Source organism: Primulina eburnea, chromosome 6 (genome assembly GCF_022965805.1).
Source record: "Primulina eburnea isolate SZY01 chromosome 6, ASM2296580v1, whole genome shotgun sequence".
Taxonomy (NCBI): domain Eukaryota; kingdom Viridiplantae; phylum Streptophyta; class Magnoliopsida; order Lamiales; family Gesneriaceae; genus Primulina; species Primulina eburnea.
In genome coordinates this window covers 21,167,680-21,188,917 of record NC_133106.1, presented here as the reverse complement: position 1 = coordinate 21,188,917, position 21,238 = coordinate 21,167,680, and the positions used below count along the sequence as shown (strand labels likewise).

Below are 21,238 nucleotides of genomic sequence, written 5' to 3'. Positions count from 1 at the left end.
TAATCTCACCAAAAAATTATTACTTGCTACTTCATTACAGGGCTCCATGAAGCAAACATTTTCTCTATGGTTTTCAGTTCAGTTATGCATGTATTATAATTAATCATGACACGATATTTTACGTTATGCCTCATGACATTATATTTTCACTTGCATGGGATTTTATTATTTATTTACTTGTTATTTACGATATATGCATGCTGAGTCTTTAGACTCACTAGACTTGATTGTTGTAGGTACTGATGACTTCAGGACCGAGGGCGGGGACCAGTGAGCTAGCTAGGGTCGGCAGTAGTGGAACCCGAGGACCTCATTTTCAGCATTTAGCGTTTTTATGATCAAACATTTTTATCGTTGTTGGATTATTTCAAATTGTTATTTTGAAAACAATAATTTCTTCCGCTGCTATTTTGAACATTAAACTTGATTTATCAATTTAGTTTATGAATGCGGCATTTACATTATTTTATAAAGAAATTTTTTAAATTTTTCCGCATATTTTAAAAACACGAATTTTTGGGCCATTATAATGCCCAACCTTCTTTGTATGGAGCACACCCCAACATTGTGAGGCCTATTGTGCAGGCAAACCACTTCGAAATCAAACTAGCTATAATTCAGATTATTCAGAACACAGTCCAGTTTGGAGGATCTGCAGTAGATGACCCAAACACGCACATCGCAGATTTTCTAGAAATTTGCGACACTTTTAAATTTAATGGAGTTTATGATGATGCTGTTGGGCTTGCGTTTATTTCCTTTCTCCCTACGAGATAAAGCTAAAGCATGGTTGAATTGTTTGCCTGTAGGTTCAATCACCACATGAGAGGACATGGCGAAAGCGTTTCTAATTAAATACCTTCCTCCATCTAAGACCATGAAGTTGTGGGCAGACATCACCACATTTGCTCAATTCGAGCAGGAGTCTTAATATGAGGCATGAGAATGCTTCAAAGATTTGTTAAGAAGATGTCCTCATCACGAACTTCCACTTGGGTTTGTCGTTCAAACCTTTTATTATGGCTTGATTACTCCTAATCGTACTATGATAGATTCTGCTGCATGTGGAAACCTATTGAGAAAGACTGCTGAAGAGGGATATGAGCTGTTGGAGGAGATGGCTGCTAGCTGCTATCATCCTCAATCTGAAAGGAACAACCAGCGGAGAAGTGCAGGAGTCCACCAGGTAACTGACCTTTCTGCTATTACTTCCCAACTTGATGTTTTGAACAGGAAACTAGATGGCTTGAACATGGGTGGCACAGTCTATGCATCTTCAAGAGACTTCTGTGAAAAGTGTGGAGGTGAACATTTTGTGAAGGACTGTCAAGATGACAATCCCTTCTATGTGCAAAATGAGGCACCACTGAATCAAGTGGGAGTCCACAACCGTCTGAGGAATGATCCATCGACACATATAACCCTGGATGGAGGCAACATCCCAACTTCTCATGGGGTGGTCAAAATAGTCAGAATCGACCGCAAGGAGGACAACCATATGGGAAACAACCTATGTATAGGTATGACCATCCTAGAGAAGAGAAATCCAATTTGGAGGAGATGATGTCTAAGTTTATCTCGTCCACTCAAACTAGACTCCAAAATCAAGATGCGTCAATAAAGAGGATAGAGAATCAGATTGGACAGTTGGCAAAGATGATAACAAATAGAGAGCCGGGCACCTTTCCAAGTAACACAGAGACAATCCAAAAGAGCAAGTGAAGGCCATCGAGTTGAAGAGTGGAAAGATCTTAGAGGCCAGAGGAACAGAAAAAACACAAGCACAAGGTGAACAGACTGAGTCATCAAAAGGTAAGTCTTCCAACTCAACACCAGCACCAACTGCACAATCTAAAATTGTTATTCCTCCACCTTTTCCTGCAGCACTGAAAAAGGCAAAACTAGATACACAATTCGGTAAGTTTCTTGAGGTATTTAAAAAATTTCATATCAATATTCCTTTTGCCGATGCTTTGATGCAAATGCCTAGTTATGCTAAATTTTTTAAAGAAATATTAGATAAAGAAGTTAGAGTATAACATGACGGTAAACTTAACGGAAAATTGCTCTGCTTTGGTGCAAAACAAAATTCCACCAAAACTAAAAGACCCAGGGAGTTTTTCTATTCCTTGCATGATTGGTGATGTTGTTTTTCACAAAGCTTTGTGTGATCTTGGTGCAAATATTAATCTTATGCCCTTATCTGTATTTATGAAGCTCGGATTAGGAGAAGCTAAGCCAACAAGGATGTCCTTGCAACTAGCAGACAAATCTGTCAAATACCCGTGAGGGATCATAGAGGACGTCTTGGTAAAGGTGAACAAATTCTTATTTCCTGCAGATTTTGTGGTACTTGACATGGAGGAGGATGTGGAGATGCCCTTGATTTTGGGGAGACCATTCCTTGCAACTGGCAAGGCCCTAATTGACGTGCAAGAAGGGAAGCTGAGATTGAGAGTGGGAGAAGAGGAGATCACTTTCAATGTTTTTAATGCACTCAAGCACACACTGCACTCTGATAGTTATTATAGAATTGATGCTTTTGATGCTCTTATGTCCAACTATGTGCATGGTGCTATTGGAGATCCTTTGGAAGCCACTCTCACTACTGAACTGAGAGAAGATGAATTGGACGAAGAGAAATCCGAAATAGTGGCATACTTCAATGCCAACCAGCCATGGAAGAGACCAATAAGGACGAGACTAGAGGACTTAGGAGATCGAATAGATTTGATGCCTCAGAAGGCAAGCCTGGAGGAGCCACCGACGCTTGAGCTCAAACCATTGCCTCCATACCTAAAGTACGTATACTTAGGTGAAAATAACACTTTACCTGTCATTATTTCTGCTATTTTGACAGATTTGATGGAGGACAAACTGTTGAAAGTTTTGAAAAGGCACAAGAGTGCTTTTGCGTGGAAAGTGACGGACATAAAAGAGATCAACCCATCAGTCTGCATGCACAAGATCTTGATGGAAGACGATTACTCACCTCTTGTGCAACCTCAGAGAAGATTAAATCCAAAGATGCAATAGGTAGTAAAAGCAGAGACTATCAAAATCCTTGATGCAGGTATTATCTATCATATATCTGATAGTGCATGGGTAAGTCATGTTCAGTGTGTGCCGAAAAAAGGTGGGATAACTGTGATCACAAATAAAAAAAATGAATTAATACCCACTTAGGACAGTTACGGGATGGCGTGTATGCATCGACTATAGGAAATTAAATGATGCTACCCGTAAAGATCACTTTCCACTGCCCTTATTGATCAAATGCTTGAGAGGTTAGCGGGTCATGAGTTTTATTGTTTTTTGGATGGGTATTCAGAATATAACCAAATTATGATTGCGCCTGAGGACCAAGAGAAAACCACTTTCACTTGTCCTTATGACATTTTTGCTTTTAGATGAACGCCCTTTGGTTTGTGTAATGCCCCTGCTACATTTCAGCGCTGCATGACTGCTATACTCCATGATATGATTGAAACTTTTCTTGAAATTTTTATGGATGACTTCTCGATTTTTTGCTCTTCTTTTGATAACTGTTTGCAGAATTTGAAGGTGGTGTTGATGAGATGCGAGTAGACAAACCTGGTACTGAATTGGGAAAAGTGTCATTTTATGGTACAAGAAGGCATAGTGTTGGGGCACAAGATATCACCGCTTGGGATGGAGGTGGATAAGGCAAAAGTGGAAGTTATCAAGAACTCACCACCTCCGACATCTATAAAGGGAGTTCGAAGTTTTCTGTGCCACGCCGGTTTTTATTGGCGTTTTATTAAAGATTTTTCTAAAATTGCCAAACCTCTATCTTCCTTACTTATGAAAGATGTACCCTTTAATTTTAATTCTGACTGCTTACAGGCATACGAAGATTTGAAGGAGCGCTTGGTGACGGCTCTTGTCTTGGTGGCACCAGATTGGGATCTACCCTTCGAGATCATGTGTGATGCTAGTGATACTGCAGTGGGGGCTGTGCTTGGCCAGCGTCAAAACAAGTTATTTCATACAATTTACTACGCAAGTAAGACCCTGGACGAGGCTCAATTGAATTATGCAACAACTGAAAAGGAATTACTTGCAGTAGTGTTTGCGCTTGACAAATTTCATTCGTACCTTATTTTGTCCAAAGTAATTGTTTACACAGATCACTCGGCATTGAAATATTTACTTGCTAAAAAAGATGCAAAGCCACGCTTATTTCAGTGGATTTTGTTGTTACAAGAATTTGATTTAGAAAAAAAGATAAGAAGGGTGTTGAGAATGGCGTAGCAGATCACTTGTCTAGACTGGTGCTTATTAGTAAGAACTGTGTAGATCATGCTATCAATTATTGGTTTCCTGATGAGCAACTGTTTGAGGTGAAACATTGTCCTTGGTATGCAAATTTTGCTAACTTTCTTGTTACAGGCTCACCTCCACCCCCCCCCCCCCCCCCCCCCAATTTAACATTTCACCAAAGAAATAAATTCTCTTCGGACGTGAAATATTATTTTTGGGAGGAACCCTTTTTGTTCAAAATATGTGAAGATTCTATGATCAGAAGGTGTGTTGCGGAGGAAAAGTTCGGTCAAATTCTCAACCACTACCATGACCGTGAGGTAGGTGGTCATTTTGGACCAACAAGGACAACATCGAACATACTTGAATGTGGCTTTTATTGGCCAACCCTCTTTAAAAATGCTCGTTCTTATGTGATAGCCTGTGATAAATGCCAACGGACAGGTAACATCTCCAACCTTCATGAAATGCCTTTGAATAATATCATTGAGTGTGAGGTTTTTGATGTGTGGAGGATAGACTTCATGGGACCGTTTCCCAGCTCTTTCACAAAAAATATATTTTGGTGGCGGTCGACTATGTGTCTAAGTGGGTAGAAGCAGAAGCATATGCCACTAATGATGCTCAAGTTGTCCTGAAATTTTCAAAGAAAATTATTTTTAACAGGTTTGGGACACCACGAGCAATCTTTAGTGATGGTGGCACTCATTTTTGCAACAAACTCTTTGAAAAACTTTTGAGCAAATTTGGTGTCACACATAAGATCTCTACCTCCTATCACCCCCAGACGAGTGGTCAAGTGGAAGTGTCTAACCGAGAGATCAAGAAGATTTTAGAGAAAGTGGTAGTTGTGAGTCGGAAAGACTGGTCTATGAGGTTAGATGATGCTCTTTGGGCATGTAGGACTGCTTTAAAACACCTATAAGCACTACATCATATAGGTTGTTGTTTGGTAAAACATGTCATTTACCTGTAGAGTTAGAGCATCGAGCATACTAGGCCACAAAAGCATTGAACTTTAATTTTACTGATGCAGGTGAACAACGTTTGCTACAACTGGATCAGTTGGAGGAATTCCGGAACTTGGCATATGATCTTGCACTGTCATACAAGGAGAAAACAAAGAAGGCTCATGACAAGCGGATCGTTGATAGGGAATTCAAGGAAGGTGAAAACGTCCTGCTCTACAACTCCCGATTGCGAGTATTTCCCGGAAAGTTGAAGTCGCGATGGTCTGGTCCATTAGTGATTTCTAAAGTTTACCCATCGAGGGCTGCAGAATTGCAAGACAGGCAAGGATGAGACATTTACGGTCAATTCCCAGCGCCTAAAGCACTACATGAGTGGCATGATGGAGCCACCACTTGGAATCACCCGGTTCCAAGACAATCCGAACTGAGACTGACCGACAGTCGATCTCTCGACTATAAATTGAGAACTACCTCTCTTTCCCTTATCTTGCATTTACTTCGATATTTTGTTTATGTTAGTTATGTCCTATTTATTTTTATTGGTTTGTTTTCATTTAAAAAAAAGGGTGTCAATTTTCCAGAGAGCTCGGCGCTCGAGTGGTAATTTTCTACCGCTCGAGCACGACAACTTATTTCAAAAATTTCCAGAGAGCTCGGCGCTCGGGCGGTAATTTTCTACCGCTCGAGCGCAAACACTCATTTCGCAAAACAGAATTTCAGAGAACTTGGCGCTCGAGCGGTAATTTTCTACCGCTCGAGCGTGCCTGCGTTTAAAAAATTTAAATTCCCTTTCCCTTTTTTCATTCTGAAATCCTTCCAACCCTCACAACCCTCTCACCCCCCTTTTCGATTTTACTATGCAGGCACTTCAATCTCCACTCCATTCTCCGGCAACGAGGCGCAATCTTCATTAGGAAGCAATAACATCTCTCTCCGGTCATATTCTCCATTCAAAGCACCATCTACATCAACACCCCCATGGCTCCCAAGAAACAACGAGGTTCCTTCTCTTCATCTTCGTCCCTTGACAGACATCGGTTTGTGAGTGAGACGGCTAGGGTTAGATACGATCATGCTAAGATTCACAAAAACCCTATAGCCGAGAGGGGATTCCGTAGACAATTTGAGCACAGACATTTAGGGCCTCTTGTGGATTTGGAATGGCGTGGATGAGGATAATTTGGGACTCAACCCAAGGCGGTGGTAGTTTCAGTTGTTAGAGAATTCTATGCGAATACGGCGAAAGGGAAAGATGGTAGGGTCTTTGTTAGGGGTCGACTAGTCCCATGTGACTCTGTTACGATCAACACAATATTAGAAACGGCGGAAGTGAATGACTCTCAATTCTAGACATTGGGCACCAACCTTGATTATGATATGATCCTCGCAGAGCTGAGCCATCCCGGCGCAATGTGGAAACCATTGGGCGGACCGCCAAGCTGCTTTGACGAGAAGTATTTGAAAGCGAGGATTTTCCTTTGGTATCTGTTTGTGGCCCGCCGGATGATGCCGGTCTCGCATAAGAGCGAGGTGCAAAAAGAGCGGGCGGTGCTCCTGTATGCTTTGACTGCTGGATACAACATAAATGTGGGCAAACTTATAAATTCTCAGATGATGTTGAGTGCTCACAATAGTCATGTCGTTCTATTCTTCCCCACCATCATCTCTGAATTGTGTGCGAGGGCGGGAGTAGTTGTATTCCGTGATGATGAGGAGTGGTTGCAGCCGATGAAGGCTATTTTTGTAGATGACTTACAACGGAAGAGGGCAAAACGACACGTCGACTTCCCCACTCAGGAGGAGGAGGCGGGTGGATCAAGCACCGTCATCCCTCGTCGCCCACAACCCCGCAGGCGCACTCAGAAGAACAAAATGGACGAGAGCCTTGCCTTCATGGCTCACCAGGAGCAGGTCAACGCCAACGTGGCGACACAACTTGCCCATCTCGACTCCATGATGCGCACTATGCTCATCCACGAGGGCGTAGATCCAGGGACCATACCACCACTTCCGCAGTTTCAGTGTGACTATCTTTCGCAAGGGGATGCCACCGGAGTGCCACCACCGGATCACGAAGGGGATGAGCCTTGATCAGGGGAGTTCACTGTTTCCCCTTTTTTCGCATTTTTATTTGAGTTTCTTTTATTGCTTTCTGTTTTATTTCTTACCTGGCATTTATTTTGCATTAATTATTTTTTTTCTGTGTCTGCATTCGTGTTTGCACTTATGTGTTTTGGTCTTTTGTGCAATGGGGACATTGCACACCTTAGTATGAGGGGGTCGTGTTTCGTATTTGTCTTGCATGAGTGTCAATTGATGGTGAAATTAGTAAATTGGTAGGCAATGATGATTTTGGGCTAAATGAACTGCATGTTGCTTAGTCTTATCACTCGTTATGAATCCCCTGGTGCATTGAATTTTGTTTATGCACATATAGTGGATGTTGATAGTGGTGTCAATGACAGTTAAGTTCAAAATAATCTGTGAGAGGAACTGGAGAAACATAAGATGCGAGTAGAACTTGAATGATTACCTGTGGAAATCAGTGACTAACCAGTAGCATGAACTCAAGTAGAAAATCAAAAGTATTCCTCAAACATCCTTCATCCAATCATGCATAGGACCTAAAAATTCATTCATATGCAGATAAATAAACATACCCTATATCCAAAGCCTAAGGAGTACGCATGAGAAAACTATGCTCTAAAAAAATGGAATAATAAAGGGGATGTAAGGTGAGGGAGAGCCCAAAAGGGATGAAATCCTATCACAAGGCTAAAAGATGGAGATGTAAGGGTTGAGGGATGTCAGAGAAAATTTCTGACAAGTGCATAGTGAAAATGATCTACGTACTCCCCATCTTTCTGAACCACTTGAGCACTTATGGCTATTGACTCCCTACATTTTGTTGTTAAACTATGAAACTCTACCACTTTATGTGTTTACTGGTTGGCCCCAAATAGAAACAGGACTCAGAAAATAGAAACTTGTGTTGACTTGTCGATTCAGCGACCCACATGATTTGCAAATAATACTGTCTGAAACACAAGCTAGAAAAATCCACAGCACAGACGACCACACTTTTGGAAAAGTACAAATGTTGTGTGATGTTTTGAAGGGGATATTAATGGATGTGTGTTTTGACTAACTGGATGTGGTTCACAAACCCGCTGAGGCAGGCGATGTCAGTGTGCTACTTCACCATCAATCTAGTTATTTTAATACGTTCACTTTGTGTTTGTTTCATGTTTTAGTTGTAGTCTGTAACTTATTTTACTTGAGGGCAAGTAAAAGGTTAGTATGAGGGGGTTGATAGACGTGGTTTTTACATGTTTTATTGCATTAGTTTGTGTGTGTTTGCATTGTGCATGCGTACATTTCATTTACATTTTGTTTATTTTAGAGTAAACATTTGCATTTGATAGTGTCTCACTTGTGTGTGACAAATTTGCAGGAAAAATGACCGGAAAATCGAATCTGGAGCAAAGTGCGCAAGCCAAGAAGAAAATGGCAAAAAGGCTGGCGCACGAGCGGTGAAATTATACAGCTCGGGCGCGAGAGGTGATCCGAGCTACAAATCTCCAGAGAGGATGGCGCTCGGGCGGTAATATTCCACCGCTCGAGCGCGAGAAATTCTTTCCGAGAACGTAACTTATAGAAGACTCAGCGCTCGGGCGGTAATTTTCCACCGTGCCCGAGCACGACTGCAGCATGCCCCAAGCAAAATTACAGAAGGTGTGGCGCTCGAGCGGTAATATTCTACCGCCCGAGCGCCACCTAATTTTGGGAAGATTTCTTGTCTGATTCCTTACCTTATTTGGGGATATGGATGATATGGAAGGGTTGAGGGGATGAATAGGAGGCATTCAGACTTCATTGTAGCAGCCGCCACAAGTTGGAGAGAACTTTTGCGCTTGGATTTAAAGATTTGAAGATTTCCGGGCGTCATTCCTCGCATTTTCGTCACGACTAATATTTCTAATCTAGTTTTTATCATTCAAACTTTGTTTTGTTTATTTTTGTTATGAATTCGAGTAGCTAAATTTTAATTATTTGTTGGGATTTAAGGGGATCCTACCCCGAACTTTGATTTGAATCAATTCACATTTCGATCGTTGCGTTATTCTTGATCATACTATTTTTTTTATCGTGTTGTTAGAGTGTAGCTAACTTTAACAACGTTTTTATATTGCGAGTGAGTTCGAGAGAATAACTTGTGATAGGAACGAGTAGTATAACCCGTGGATCTACAATTTACATAGACATATGAAATTGGATACGCGCCGATAGTCATAGTCCTAAGGGTCGAAAACTAGGGGATTTCATTGATCGACATGCGATTCACTCTTGATAAATAATTAAAGAAATTTAATTACTTTATTGAGTAGAATTAGTTTGGCATAGCTCGAGAGAGTATGTTCAATTGAATAGGAAATCCTGTACGGAAGCATATAATCAATATCGAACGAATTAATTAATTAACGAGGGGTAGGTGAACCGATATTCTCAACAAATTCATTTCTCATTGACTTTTTAATCAACCATTTTAGGCATTCGATTTCATTAATCAATTCTTGAATAATTTTATTTACATGTTTATTTGATCAGAGTAATAATCAATCAACCAATTTTCGTTGCTAAAGATTTAATAATTAAAAATAATAATTGTCAAACACAGTCTTCAGTGAAACGATACTCGTACTCACGTATATTATACTATTACTTGACATCGTGTACTTGCGATTAATTTTTGAGCATATAAAACCACATTTTTATTAAAGATTTCACAGTGCAAGTTTTGCTCGATCAATCCCCTTTACATATAAAAAAGGATAACAATATCTAGTTACCAAACAAATTAAAACCCTAAAGAAAGAAAATATTCTCGCCAAACCACCTAGTACACGGACCCCGTGTAGAGGTCCGGAAGGGGGTTCGTGTAGACATTGTCTTTGCGGAGAAACATAGGACACGAACCCCGTGTACAGGTCCGTACTCGGGTTCATGTAAACTCTGAATTCTTCATTCTTGAGTGTAATGGACACGGACCCGTGTACAGGTCCGCGCTTGGGTCCGTGTAGCCTCGGTCCTTCAAAAATATGCTTAAATAATATTCCTTTGACCCCCAAACGTACTCCCATGCATCATGAAGCTTTCCGCACTCTGCACCTCGCTTGTACGTTCTTTTTCTTTGCTCATAAGCCCATGCGATGCGTCCTTGAATTTCATCATTCACCCCCTCGTGATTCGTCCTTTCAACAACTCCAAAGGATCCCATGCTTCCCTTGGGGCTTGGCCTACCATGATCGCATCAGTATGTTTGTCGGATTTATGCAACTATATTATTTAATAATATACATACATGCATACTACTATATATCGCATATATCACAATATGACATTCAACAACAAATAAGGATGATCGACTGCCAACACTATTAGATCCATGTGAGCCATACATGGATCCAGGTCCAAAAACTAGGTGAATGCAGGGATGCAAATGCAACTATTACAAGAGCTTCAAATATTTTACATGTCTTCATCTCGTTCATCGGGCCCACCATCAAATATTAACATCAATTTATTTAAACAATTTAATTAATTGATAAATCAAATATATAATAATTTTATCACTAACTACCATAATTATTAAAGAATTTAATAAATTAAATAAACACTTTTATTTAATTTCCAATTAAATCAATAATAATTGATTTCTTGTTAAACTCAATTTTACCATAAATAATTAAAATCGTATTCTAATTATTTATTTTACAAGAAAATTTTTAATTTTCCAAAATAAAAATTGAACTACGTTTCAAAAAATATCAATTTTACCCAAAAATTTGAAAAATCAGAAAATTTCACCCTGGGTCCAAACAATTCAAGCCCACCATTCAGCACGCTTCTCGAGACGATCCCGGGCAGCCGCCTCACTGCCCGCTCGCCGCCCGAACGTTTCGCGCAGTGGCGGCACTCATGTGCGCGCAGGGTGCGCACAGGCGTCCGCACGCCGTGTGCTGCCATGCGCGCTCCTTGCTGCCTGCCCGCCGCCCGAACGTTTCGTGCAGTGTCGCCACTCATGTGCGCGCAGGGCAGCGCGGCGCTCTACGGCGTGCAGAGCGCCGCGCTGAGCGTGTACTGCCATGCGTGCAGGTCTGCCCGGAACAATTTCGGGCAGATACGAAATTTTTTTTTTCTGAAAAAAAATAATTTTGATAGTGCATCAATTTTTTCTGATAATTTTCTTGTGTGGTTGAAAACAAATTAATCAATATCAAATCCATACGTTTTGAAAAAACCTGGCTCTGATACCACTGTTGGATCTCGGTTTTCTCGTGCTCCAAACGCAGCGGAAGTTTCAAATTTTTATTTTATTTTGACAATCAAAATATTTATGTTTGGGAACTTGTTTGGTTTTATCATAAACATTTATAGGGAGTTGAAAATTATAACTTTGTGAATTAAATCACTTGGCTTCAACTAATTCGGTATGATCGGATTAGCTCTTGATGAATCCCTACGAACTTTTTTCGATGATATCCTTGTTTGATTCCTCCTATTAAGTCCACGACTAGATCGCTTGATCCTCTTCCAAATTGCACTAGAGAATATGAAAGAGATTTTACGTAGGAGATCAAAGTTTTAGAGACAACCCAAACTTCTTTCTCAAAAGAGGTGGCCGATTTTTTTTTCTTTTGGAAGAGTGGTTCTCAAAAATATGGTGGATGGGGGCTAGGGTTTTGACTTCTCAACTCTTATTTATAATTAACCCATGACCTAATACATCTAATTAATATTAATGGGCATGATTAATTAATTAAGCTAGTCAAACTAGTTTAATTAATTTAATCAAAGTCCATTAAACTTTAATTATTTAGTATGTTGGACTTGTACTCCTACAAGCTCATTAAACATAATCACCACCAATTTTAATTTAATATTTAATCAACTCAACTTTTGTGCTTAATTAATTAAATTCATTATAAATTCAACATTTGAATTTATTTTTTAAATTATAAATTCAACTGTTTGAATTTATATCACCTCCAAAATTTAATATCTAATAAACCCAACATTTGAATTTAATAAATTAAATTCTCAAATTTTATAAATTCAACTTCTTGAATTTATTCTCTCAAAATTTAATGATCATAAATTCAACTCCTTAAATTTACTGTATAATAAAGATTCAACTTCTTTAATTTATTCTCTCAACAAGAACAAACGATCCAGTGCTTGTGTGACCCTCAATGGAATAGGGATACAGCTAGTTGTGGGTTCACAACTCATTGTGATTCAGGACATAATGCTTTATTCGGGTTTACCCTAGTTAGCCTCATTCTTTTCATCAACACCTTGATCAAGAATGTCAGAACTCATTTATGATTGCATCCATCGGATTATGGTAAGAGCGTCTAGTAGCATCGCCCCATGATCCCCTAGGTATCACTGATAGTGCCTGCAAGAACCAGTCGATTATGATTAACGTACAGTACGATCACCTCATCTCATATATCCCGATCGAATCTGCAACCATTGGTTCATCGAGGGTTGCATATTAATTCGATCACTATGTGATAACTATAATAGTGGCATCGCGTTTACTATTGGATAACTCCTTCTCCAACGTACATATCATAATATGTCTAGAGATTCCATGCACTATTATTACATCAGATCACATAGGATATCAAAACCCGTAGGCGAGAGGTGAATCCCCGACTACAATGCATTGGCTCCTATATGTGTCGCAACTATACCCAATCTCGCCACCTGATGACTCTCCTGGAGCCGGTAAACGAGTCAAAGCACAGTCCTAGCATATAGAGCCTCGATGTTGTCCCGGGTCGTAAGGACTAATGGTGTACAATCATAACCACGGACTTATCCTCTCGATGAATGATAACCACTTGGAAAGTCCGAGGGAGAGTTGTTCGGTATAATCATCATATGACTACCCATCTGCATGTTTGGACATCTCTATGCCCTTACCAAGAAACGCAATACACAATATCACATATGCTAGTCTCGAGCTCAAGCGACCTTTATCCATGTTTTAGGCGGCTGAATCGACTAGGAACGAATTTAGACCATACAGTGTTTACAAATGAGTTTCACCATCGAATTACGATTCATTTGTATTAAAGTATAATCAAGGTCTTTATCTATGTCTGATAACATGGGTATACAGATAAAGAATTAACAAACCATGAAAATAATGAATTATATTAAAATAAAGATTGTTTATTACATTTGAGTCAATAAAATCCTCAGCTAACAGTTGGCTTGCAGTGCATCTACTCTAACACTATGAACCATCGGAGGCCAGAAAATTTCCTTCGATCAAAAGTTATTTACTGAAACATTTGGGCTGCCTTGTAAAGGATTGATTGGACTTACTGAACTGCCCTCAGTCAATATTGAAGAAATGATTTCAAGTTCTCATTACCTGGAGCACCAATCAAGTCTTCTACAAGAAGAAATACATGAATATTGAATTCACACTACTCTATGACATTGTAGCAAAGTCACTGACTGTCAATGCCGGTTCATTTTGACGCCTTCACTGCTGAACGATTTGAACTCCATCTTTTTTGGCATCAAGATAAATTGATCCTCTTCTCTCTACAACATTGTGGCAGCCATGATCTCCACACTAAATAAGCAATACGATGAGAGAAATCACTTTAAGAATCTTGCAAATAAGAAAATGGAGAATTTTGATCCACATGGTCCAATAGCTCGAGATGATTTTGTAATAAGAGTATTGAATGAAGATTTAAAACTGCCTCTTCTTCTAACCGAACCAGAAGAAAAAACCAAATCAGTTCAGTTGGATTTGGAAGAACAACTTAATCATCAAGATGATGAACAGATGAAGGAAGCTTAAGAGCCTCTGCACTTCTCTTCAAGTTTTGGGGAATTTCCTCTAATCACAATTGTTGACATATTGCAAAATATAGATAGTGCAGTTGCTGCAAAAGATGTTCAGACCATTGTGATTCAATCTACATAATCAATTAGCACATTTGATATTCCCTTACAACAAATAAAAACATCAGAAGTTTCTCTTGATCCATCCTCACTCATTCCACCAACGCACAATGAACAAAAACATCATATAACCTCTTCTGCACCTCCAATGCCATCAATTGATGATTTAGTTTACAATTTGTTCCAAGCTCATCCTTTATCTACTCCAGAAGAGCTTCGAGATGAAGCTGATATGACAAAACTTTTTACAGATCAGTCAAGACCAACAGTTTGACGATATCCCATATTACCAACAGTTTGAACCACATATTGATTTGCACATCAGCACATCACAAGATTTGTTGCAAATTGAACCACCTCCTAACTCTTTAGTTCGTTCACATCCAAAATTCACGAATCCAAACAGGGTGATGACTCCATTGAAGTTCAGAACACTTGTGATATGAATATGGTGCATCAGTCTTGTACAATCTAAAAAACGAGATTTTCGATATGTGAGCAGATTGGATGGCTTCACCACTGGATCTTGAGTTGTTCAAAACAAAGATCAACTCGTAGATCGGCGAAGTTCTCAAAGTTTTTAATGAACATTTCAGCCAAGTGGCAGATCTTAGAAAGACTTAGATAAATTTTGTTGTTAATCACATGCCAAATAGACCAAGCAAAAGCTTCCTTGTCTTCACAAATTGAGGCTATTGACACATGACTCATTGAAGTGATCGTCTTTTTTCAACCTGGGCTTGGTGATGCCAAAAAAGGGTAAAAATTATCGGAATTTAACCCAAAAGAGCTAGAGTAAGTTACAAGAAATACTAAGGACACATAAAAGTTAAGTCCTCTTATCATTCCCACTCTTCCTCTCAACACATGAAACCACATGGCAGTGATTGACACAATAGTTCAAGCAGAGGTTACCGACCAAGACACTCATCTCACCAATCTTTCAGGATAGATTTTATTTTGCTTCATTGCATTTCTTTTTAGTTCTTATCACTTCATCTGTAAAATTTTAGATTATCTTGAGTGTTTCTTAATATTTTCAAATACTGATAAGTTTAACATTACCAAAAAATAAGAGATTATTAAGACACATATTGGACTTAAGTTTTGGTTACTATAAAACTAAACTAATTCAGTGAAATCGTATTAGCGCAGACAACTCAACTGAATTGACAGAAATGGACAACTAAACTGAACTAATCTAAATCAATATGCGATCTGACAAGACTATAATAGAAATACACTTATCTAATGACAATCAACAACCCGATGTATTAAGTTGAATCACACTAGTCTAGAGCACTTGGACTGATCTGAAAATATTCTCTGAGTGCAACAGTCAGTTAGATTCTGAACTTAATCAGTAAAGACTCATGACAACACAATAAAGCATATGTTGGTTGCATATTTCAGCTATGCGTTCAAGAAAATTTGAAATTACTCCGTACTATATTTAGGAAGACGACAGGATATGTGACACTCCATGAAAGTTTGTCTGACATCTAGTACAATTGTTAATACCAACCATATTTATGAACATTGAATGTAATCCTATAAAAAGGGAATAAATCATATGTATTAATGACGACTATTACACTAAATCTATCTTCAAGAATTCTCCAAATCAGCAACATATTCTAAAGATTTATTTCAAGTTGATTTGCATGCAATAAAGTTGTATCAGATCGATTAAAGATAATCCAATGCACTTATTTGTTCTCACTTATTTTCTTTTATTCTTGAGCCTTATTGCTTCATGAGAAATATTTTAATTGTCACAAAGTTGTTTATGAACAGACTGAGTTAAGCAAATAGTTTCTAGAAGTTTCAGCTCAATAAGGTTGGTGAATCAAGCTGAAGTGGGTTTGTACAAAGAATTATATTAACCAAATCTTCTGGTGGAATACTTCTGGAAACATAAGAAGGTGAGACATAGAAGATTTTTCTTTGAACTTTCATAAACAAACTATTGCTCATATTTATTTCAGTCACTTACTTACCTATTTGATCTAATCTTAGTATATCATTCACTTTGTATATTGAGTTGTTCTAGACTATATCAGTTTAGTTGCTCTACGTACTAAGCTTGATTGGAAAATCAACTTTAGCTATTCACATGGTTTAAAGTTTTCAAAATCTAGCATAATATTTAAAGTGTTTATTCAGCTCCATTTCTAAACACAATTTCGAATTCTAACAAAAACTCAATGAATTATATTTTTGAAGAAAAATTATCTTAGCAAAAAATAAAATGAATGGAAGAATGATAAATAAATAAATTAAGAATAAGGAAAATAAATTAATCTTTAATGTCAAAATGGAAATAAATTATAGCCCTATTTTTTTTTATTGTTTTTGGTATCTAAAGTAATTTTATCAAAACATGGTGGTTTTTTTTCTGCCACCGTGGGCGAAGTTTATGTCGCTGCATGACAGATGAGGTGTCCAAAAAAACAAAACATTTTATAAAATTTACATGTTGCTAAAATTAAAATTACTTTTGTGTGATACATAGTCTATTCGCCTCACTCATTTAGGTATATGTGTTTTTTCATATAAATTTAAAAAGTGTTTGGAAATGTAAATTGTATAAAATAATTTACTATTTTAACTTTATTTAATGAATATTTTATCCACATAAAAAAAATTACAAGAAATTGTTAGAATCAAATTTATTGTGAAGATGCAAAGGAAATACCAGTAGATGTTGGATTAGTGCAAAACCAGTAGAACCAGTAGATGTTGTAAAACCAGAAGTACTGGTATCGCGCTAAAACTTGCTTAAATAATTTCTTAGCTAAAACCAGAACTAGAAGGATACAAAATTCGAAATATACACTAACAGAATCTTGCGTATCTCAAAATATTACCGTTGATCTATTAACGTGATACCAGCATTTATTGCTTCATTAAATGCCATTAAATGCTATACAAAAACATTTAAGACGATATACCATTTTTTGTATGAACTGCGACTGATTACTTTTAATGTATTCTGCAGGGTCCATTTTAAGCAATAAAGCTGAAACACCAAAAATAAATGAGTTGTTCAGTTTTTGGAACGTTGAATCGAGCCTATATATGGAGATGAAGAATTTTGTGAAGAGTAACGCTGTATTGAACAAAAATCTGAATTGAAAAACATCATTCGAGCATTGTTAGAACTTTCAGTTATCTAAAGAAGCTCAACACTGAAAAAGGGAGCACACGCTTCATTTCATACTGTTGATTATTGAGATCATATTGTGCTAGCTACTTCATTTATATCTTCTTAAGCTATTTATTTCATCAATTCATTGATAGAAGAATTTGTAACTGGAAAAGAGTCTTTTCCAGAATTTAAGATCATTCAAAAAGTTGAGTTGTAAAGCTAAGAGTTTCAATAGGCGAAGGGCAAGTCCAATTGAAGTGGGTGTGTACAATTGTTGTTCTGTATTCACCAAAGTCTTTTAGTGATACCTTCTGGAAACAGAAGAAGGGGAGACATAGAAGATTCATCTTCGAACTTCCAAAAACAAACCTTGTGCTATCTACTTCTTTTCGGCTTTATCATTTTTCACCCACTAACCAACAGATCGTTTTCCGTACATTATCTTGTGATCTGCTGGTCTTTATACTTGAACAAGAACCGTTAAAATCTCTAACAGGATTTTAGCACATCATTCGAAAGAATTTAATAAGTTGGCCATTGAGTTTATTCAACCCCCCTTTCTAAACTCAACCCGATCCTCAAAAAATGGTATCAGAGCAGAGTTATTCTTGTTCTGAAAAATATTTAACAGACATGGATCATTTCAGCAAAGTTCCAATGGTCTCAAAAGAAGATTTCGATGATTGGAAAATCATAATGCACGCTCATCTTGCGGCTCAAGATGATGACATGTGGTATGTCATCACTGATGGTCCATTAAAGATCCTAAAGCCAAATCCAGCTATTGCTATCACCGAAGGTGCACCTCAGATGCTTGAAAAACCAAGATATGAATGGACAAGTGAGGACAAGAAGAAAGCCAATCTTGACAACGTTGCGAAGGACATTTTATACAAGACACTCGACAAAAATGCCTTCAGCAAAATCAAGATGTGCCATACTGCCAAGGAAATCTGGGAAAAATTAATTCAGATCTGTGAAGGAAACGAAGAAAAAAAGGAAAACAAACTGTCTGTAGCCATGCAGAAGTTTGAGAATATGAAGATGAGGGCTGGAGAAACTATGAATGAATTTTATGAACGATTCAGCAGTCTCATCAATGAACTCTCAGCTCTTGGGAAAGACTTTGGCAATAGAGAAATTGCATTAAAAGTAATGAGAGGCCTACCCAGAGAATGGGACGTCAAAAAAATGGCAATGAGAGCTTCCAGGGATCTCAACAAGTTAAAACTACACGAGTTGTTTTCGGATTTAAAGGCATATTAGTTTGAACTTGAAGTTCGAAGTGGAGAAGAGCCCTTAGAAAATCCACCAACCAAAGCTACTGCTAACTCTACTGCTACAGTTGCTCCAAGCTCATCTTCTGCTACTGCTTTAGAGAACACTTCTGAGAGAAGTGCTGAATAGATAAGCAATGACGCAATGTCATTATTTGTTAAGAAGTTTTCCAGATTCATGAGAAAGAATCATAGAACATTTCAAAGTCCCTATCGCAATTTCAAAAAGGAATCATCACCTAGTGATATGGCATGCTTTAAGTGTGGAAAAGTTGGACACTTCATTGTTGATTGTCCAAAACCAAAGAAGGATGACCAGAGAAAGAAAGGTGTCAAACGCAATGATAAAAAGACCAGAAGAGACAGGAAATCAATGATTGCAGAAGAAAGTAAGTCCAAATGGGTAGAATCAAGTTCTGAATCTTCTGGTTCTGAAAGCCATTCGAGTGAAAGTGATGAAGATGAGATCAAATGTCTGATGGCAAATACTGATTCAACCTCGACATATGGAGAGGTATTTGACTTTGATTCAGATGAATTTACACGCACTGAGTTAGTCAAAGCATTACACGACATGGTAGAAGAGTATTCTAGACTTTCTCAATCATTCGAGGAAGTTAAGATCGAAAATCAGGACTTAAAAGATCAGAACAGTAAGTTAACTTGCTTGCAAGTAGACAGATATAATGATTTACAAGTTGAGATGAGTAAATTAAAAACGGAGAATGAAAGAGCAAAAGCAGATTACCAGAAGATGCTCTCTGAAAACCAGAAGTTATCACTACTGGTAAATGCTTGGAACAAGTCCTCTATTTCACTGGAAAAGATGCAAGAGTTACAAAAACAATCTGGAGACAGGAGTGGTCTCGGATTTTGTAATAATGAAGGCACTTCTGAACCGAATACTAAGCCAAAACTGGATATGTGCAAAGGGAAGTATATTCACTTTGTGAAATCCAGTGTGGTACAGAAACCAGAAGTACCTACTGCTTCAGTAGAAAGGAATGTAAATCAGATGAACAAAAGGATGCATTATGGTCTGGGTTATGTTGAACCTAAGGAAAAATTTGACCAGAGTTCTAGAATCAGAAGAGGATTCAACTCAGGAAGACAACCGCCTATGAAGGTTAAAAACTATCAGTACTACAATTCTAGACCTGCTCAGAAGAGATACAGGCTAGACGACAGAAACAGAAGGGAAGAACAACATACTAAGATGCACAATGTTAGAAACAACAGACCTTTTGTTGCACACACCTCCATGGATACCCGAAGTACAAAAATTGTACAAATGTGGGTTCCAAAGGGACTAATAAGGCTTGGACCTAAATAGATTGGGTATCAGATACTAAAATTTGTGCTTGCAGGAACAGGTGAAGAAAACCAAGATCAGTAGCTCAACATGGTATTTGGACAGTGGATGTTCAAGACATATGACTGGACAGAAAAGTCTACTATCAGAAGTAGTAAGTTGTGCTGGACCAGAGATAAACTTTGGGGATAACTCAAAAGGTAAAACCGTGGGTAAGGGTAAGATTATCCATGGTAACATCACTATTAAGGATGTGTTCTTAGTTGAAAATCTTTGTTATAACTTGATCAGTATTAGTCAATTATGTGATAATGGATTTTCAGTAGCATTCCAGAAGCACACTTGCACAGTTAAAAATGCTGATGATTTTACTGTTATAACCGGAGTAAGAAAAGGCAACACCTATAAAATCTCATGGAACATAGATCATATTATTGCTCCTACATGTTTAGTTGCATCTCTAAGTAATAAACACTGGTTGTGGCACAAAAGATTTAATTATCTAAATTTTAAGTCTATCAACAATCTCAATAGGCAGAACTTAGTCGATGGATTGCCAGACATAAAATTTATTAAGAATCATGTATGTTCTGCATGTCAACTTGGTAAGAAAGTAAGATCTAGCTTCAAAAATAAAGGCAGCAGATCATCCTCAAGATGTTTAGAATTATTACATATGGACTTATTTGGTCCAATCCCTATCATAAGCTTAGGGGGAATGAGATACACCCTTGTTGTTGTTGAAGATTTCTCTAGAATTACTTGGGTAATTTTTCTTGCTGGAAAAGATCAAACCAGTAGCCTCCTAATCAAACTTCTGAAAAAGATTCAAAAGAAAAAGATTCAAAATGAAAAATCAGTTTCTCACATTAGAATCAGAAGTGATCGAGGTACTGAATTTACTAACAAGACTCTTGAGATATATCTAGATGAACAGGGCATTCATCATGAATATTCAGCTGCCAAGAGGCCTCAACAAAATGGAGTAGCTGAGAGGAGAAATAGAACACTTAAAGAAGCTGCTAGAACAATGCTAGCAGATGCAGACATCTCTCAGCGCTTCTGGGCAGAAGCTATTAATACAGCTTGCTACACACAAAACAGAACGATGATCAACAAGAGAAACAATAAGACTCCTTATGAAATATGAAAAGGAAGTAAAACGAACGTATCTTACTTTCATGTTTTCGGTTGTAGATGCTTTGTGAACAATAATGGCAAAACTCATTTAGCTGCTTTTGATTCA

At 38.0% G+C, this 21,238-nt stretch overlaps 1 protein-coding gene and 1 non-coding gene across 2 annotated transcripts; one reads left to right on the top strand and one right to left on the bottom strand.

The window, feature by feature from the left end:
- Positions 1–881: 881 nt before the first annotated feature.
- On the bottom strand, positions 882–987 carry LOC140835572 (small nucleolar RNA R71). Its single transcript, XR_012118896.1, has one exon. It is a non-coding gene; the product is annotated as a small nucleolar RNA R71 (small nucleolar RNA).
- A 17,049-nt stretch (positions 988–18,036) lies between these two features.
- Positions 18,037–18,669, top strand: LOC140835377 (uncharacterized). The gene has a single exon (XM_073200869.1). The coding sequence runs from the start codon at positions 18,037–18,039 to the stop codon at positions 18,667–18,669; it is 633 nt and encodes a 210-aa protein (XP_073056970.1).
- Positions 18,670–21,238: the final 2,569 nt, after the last annotated feature.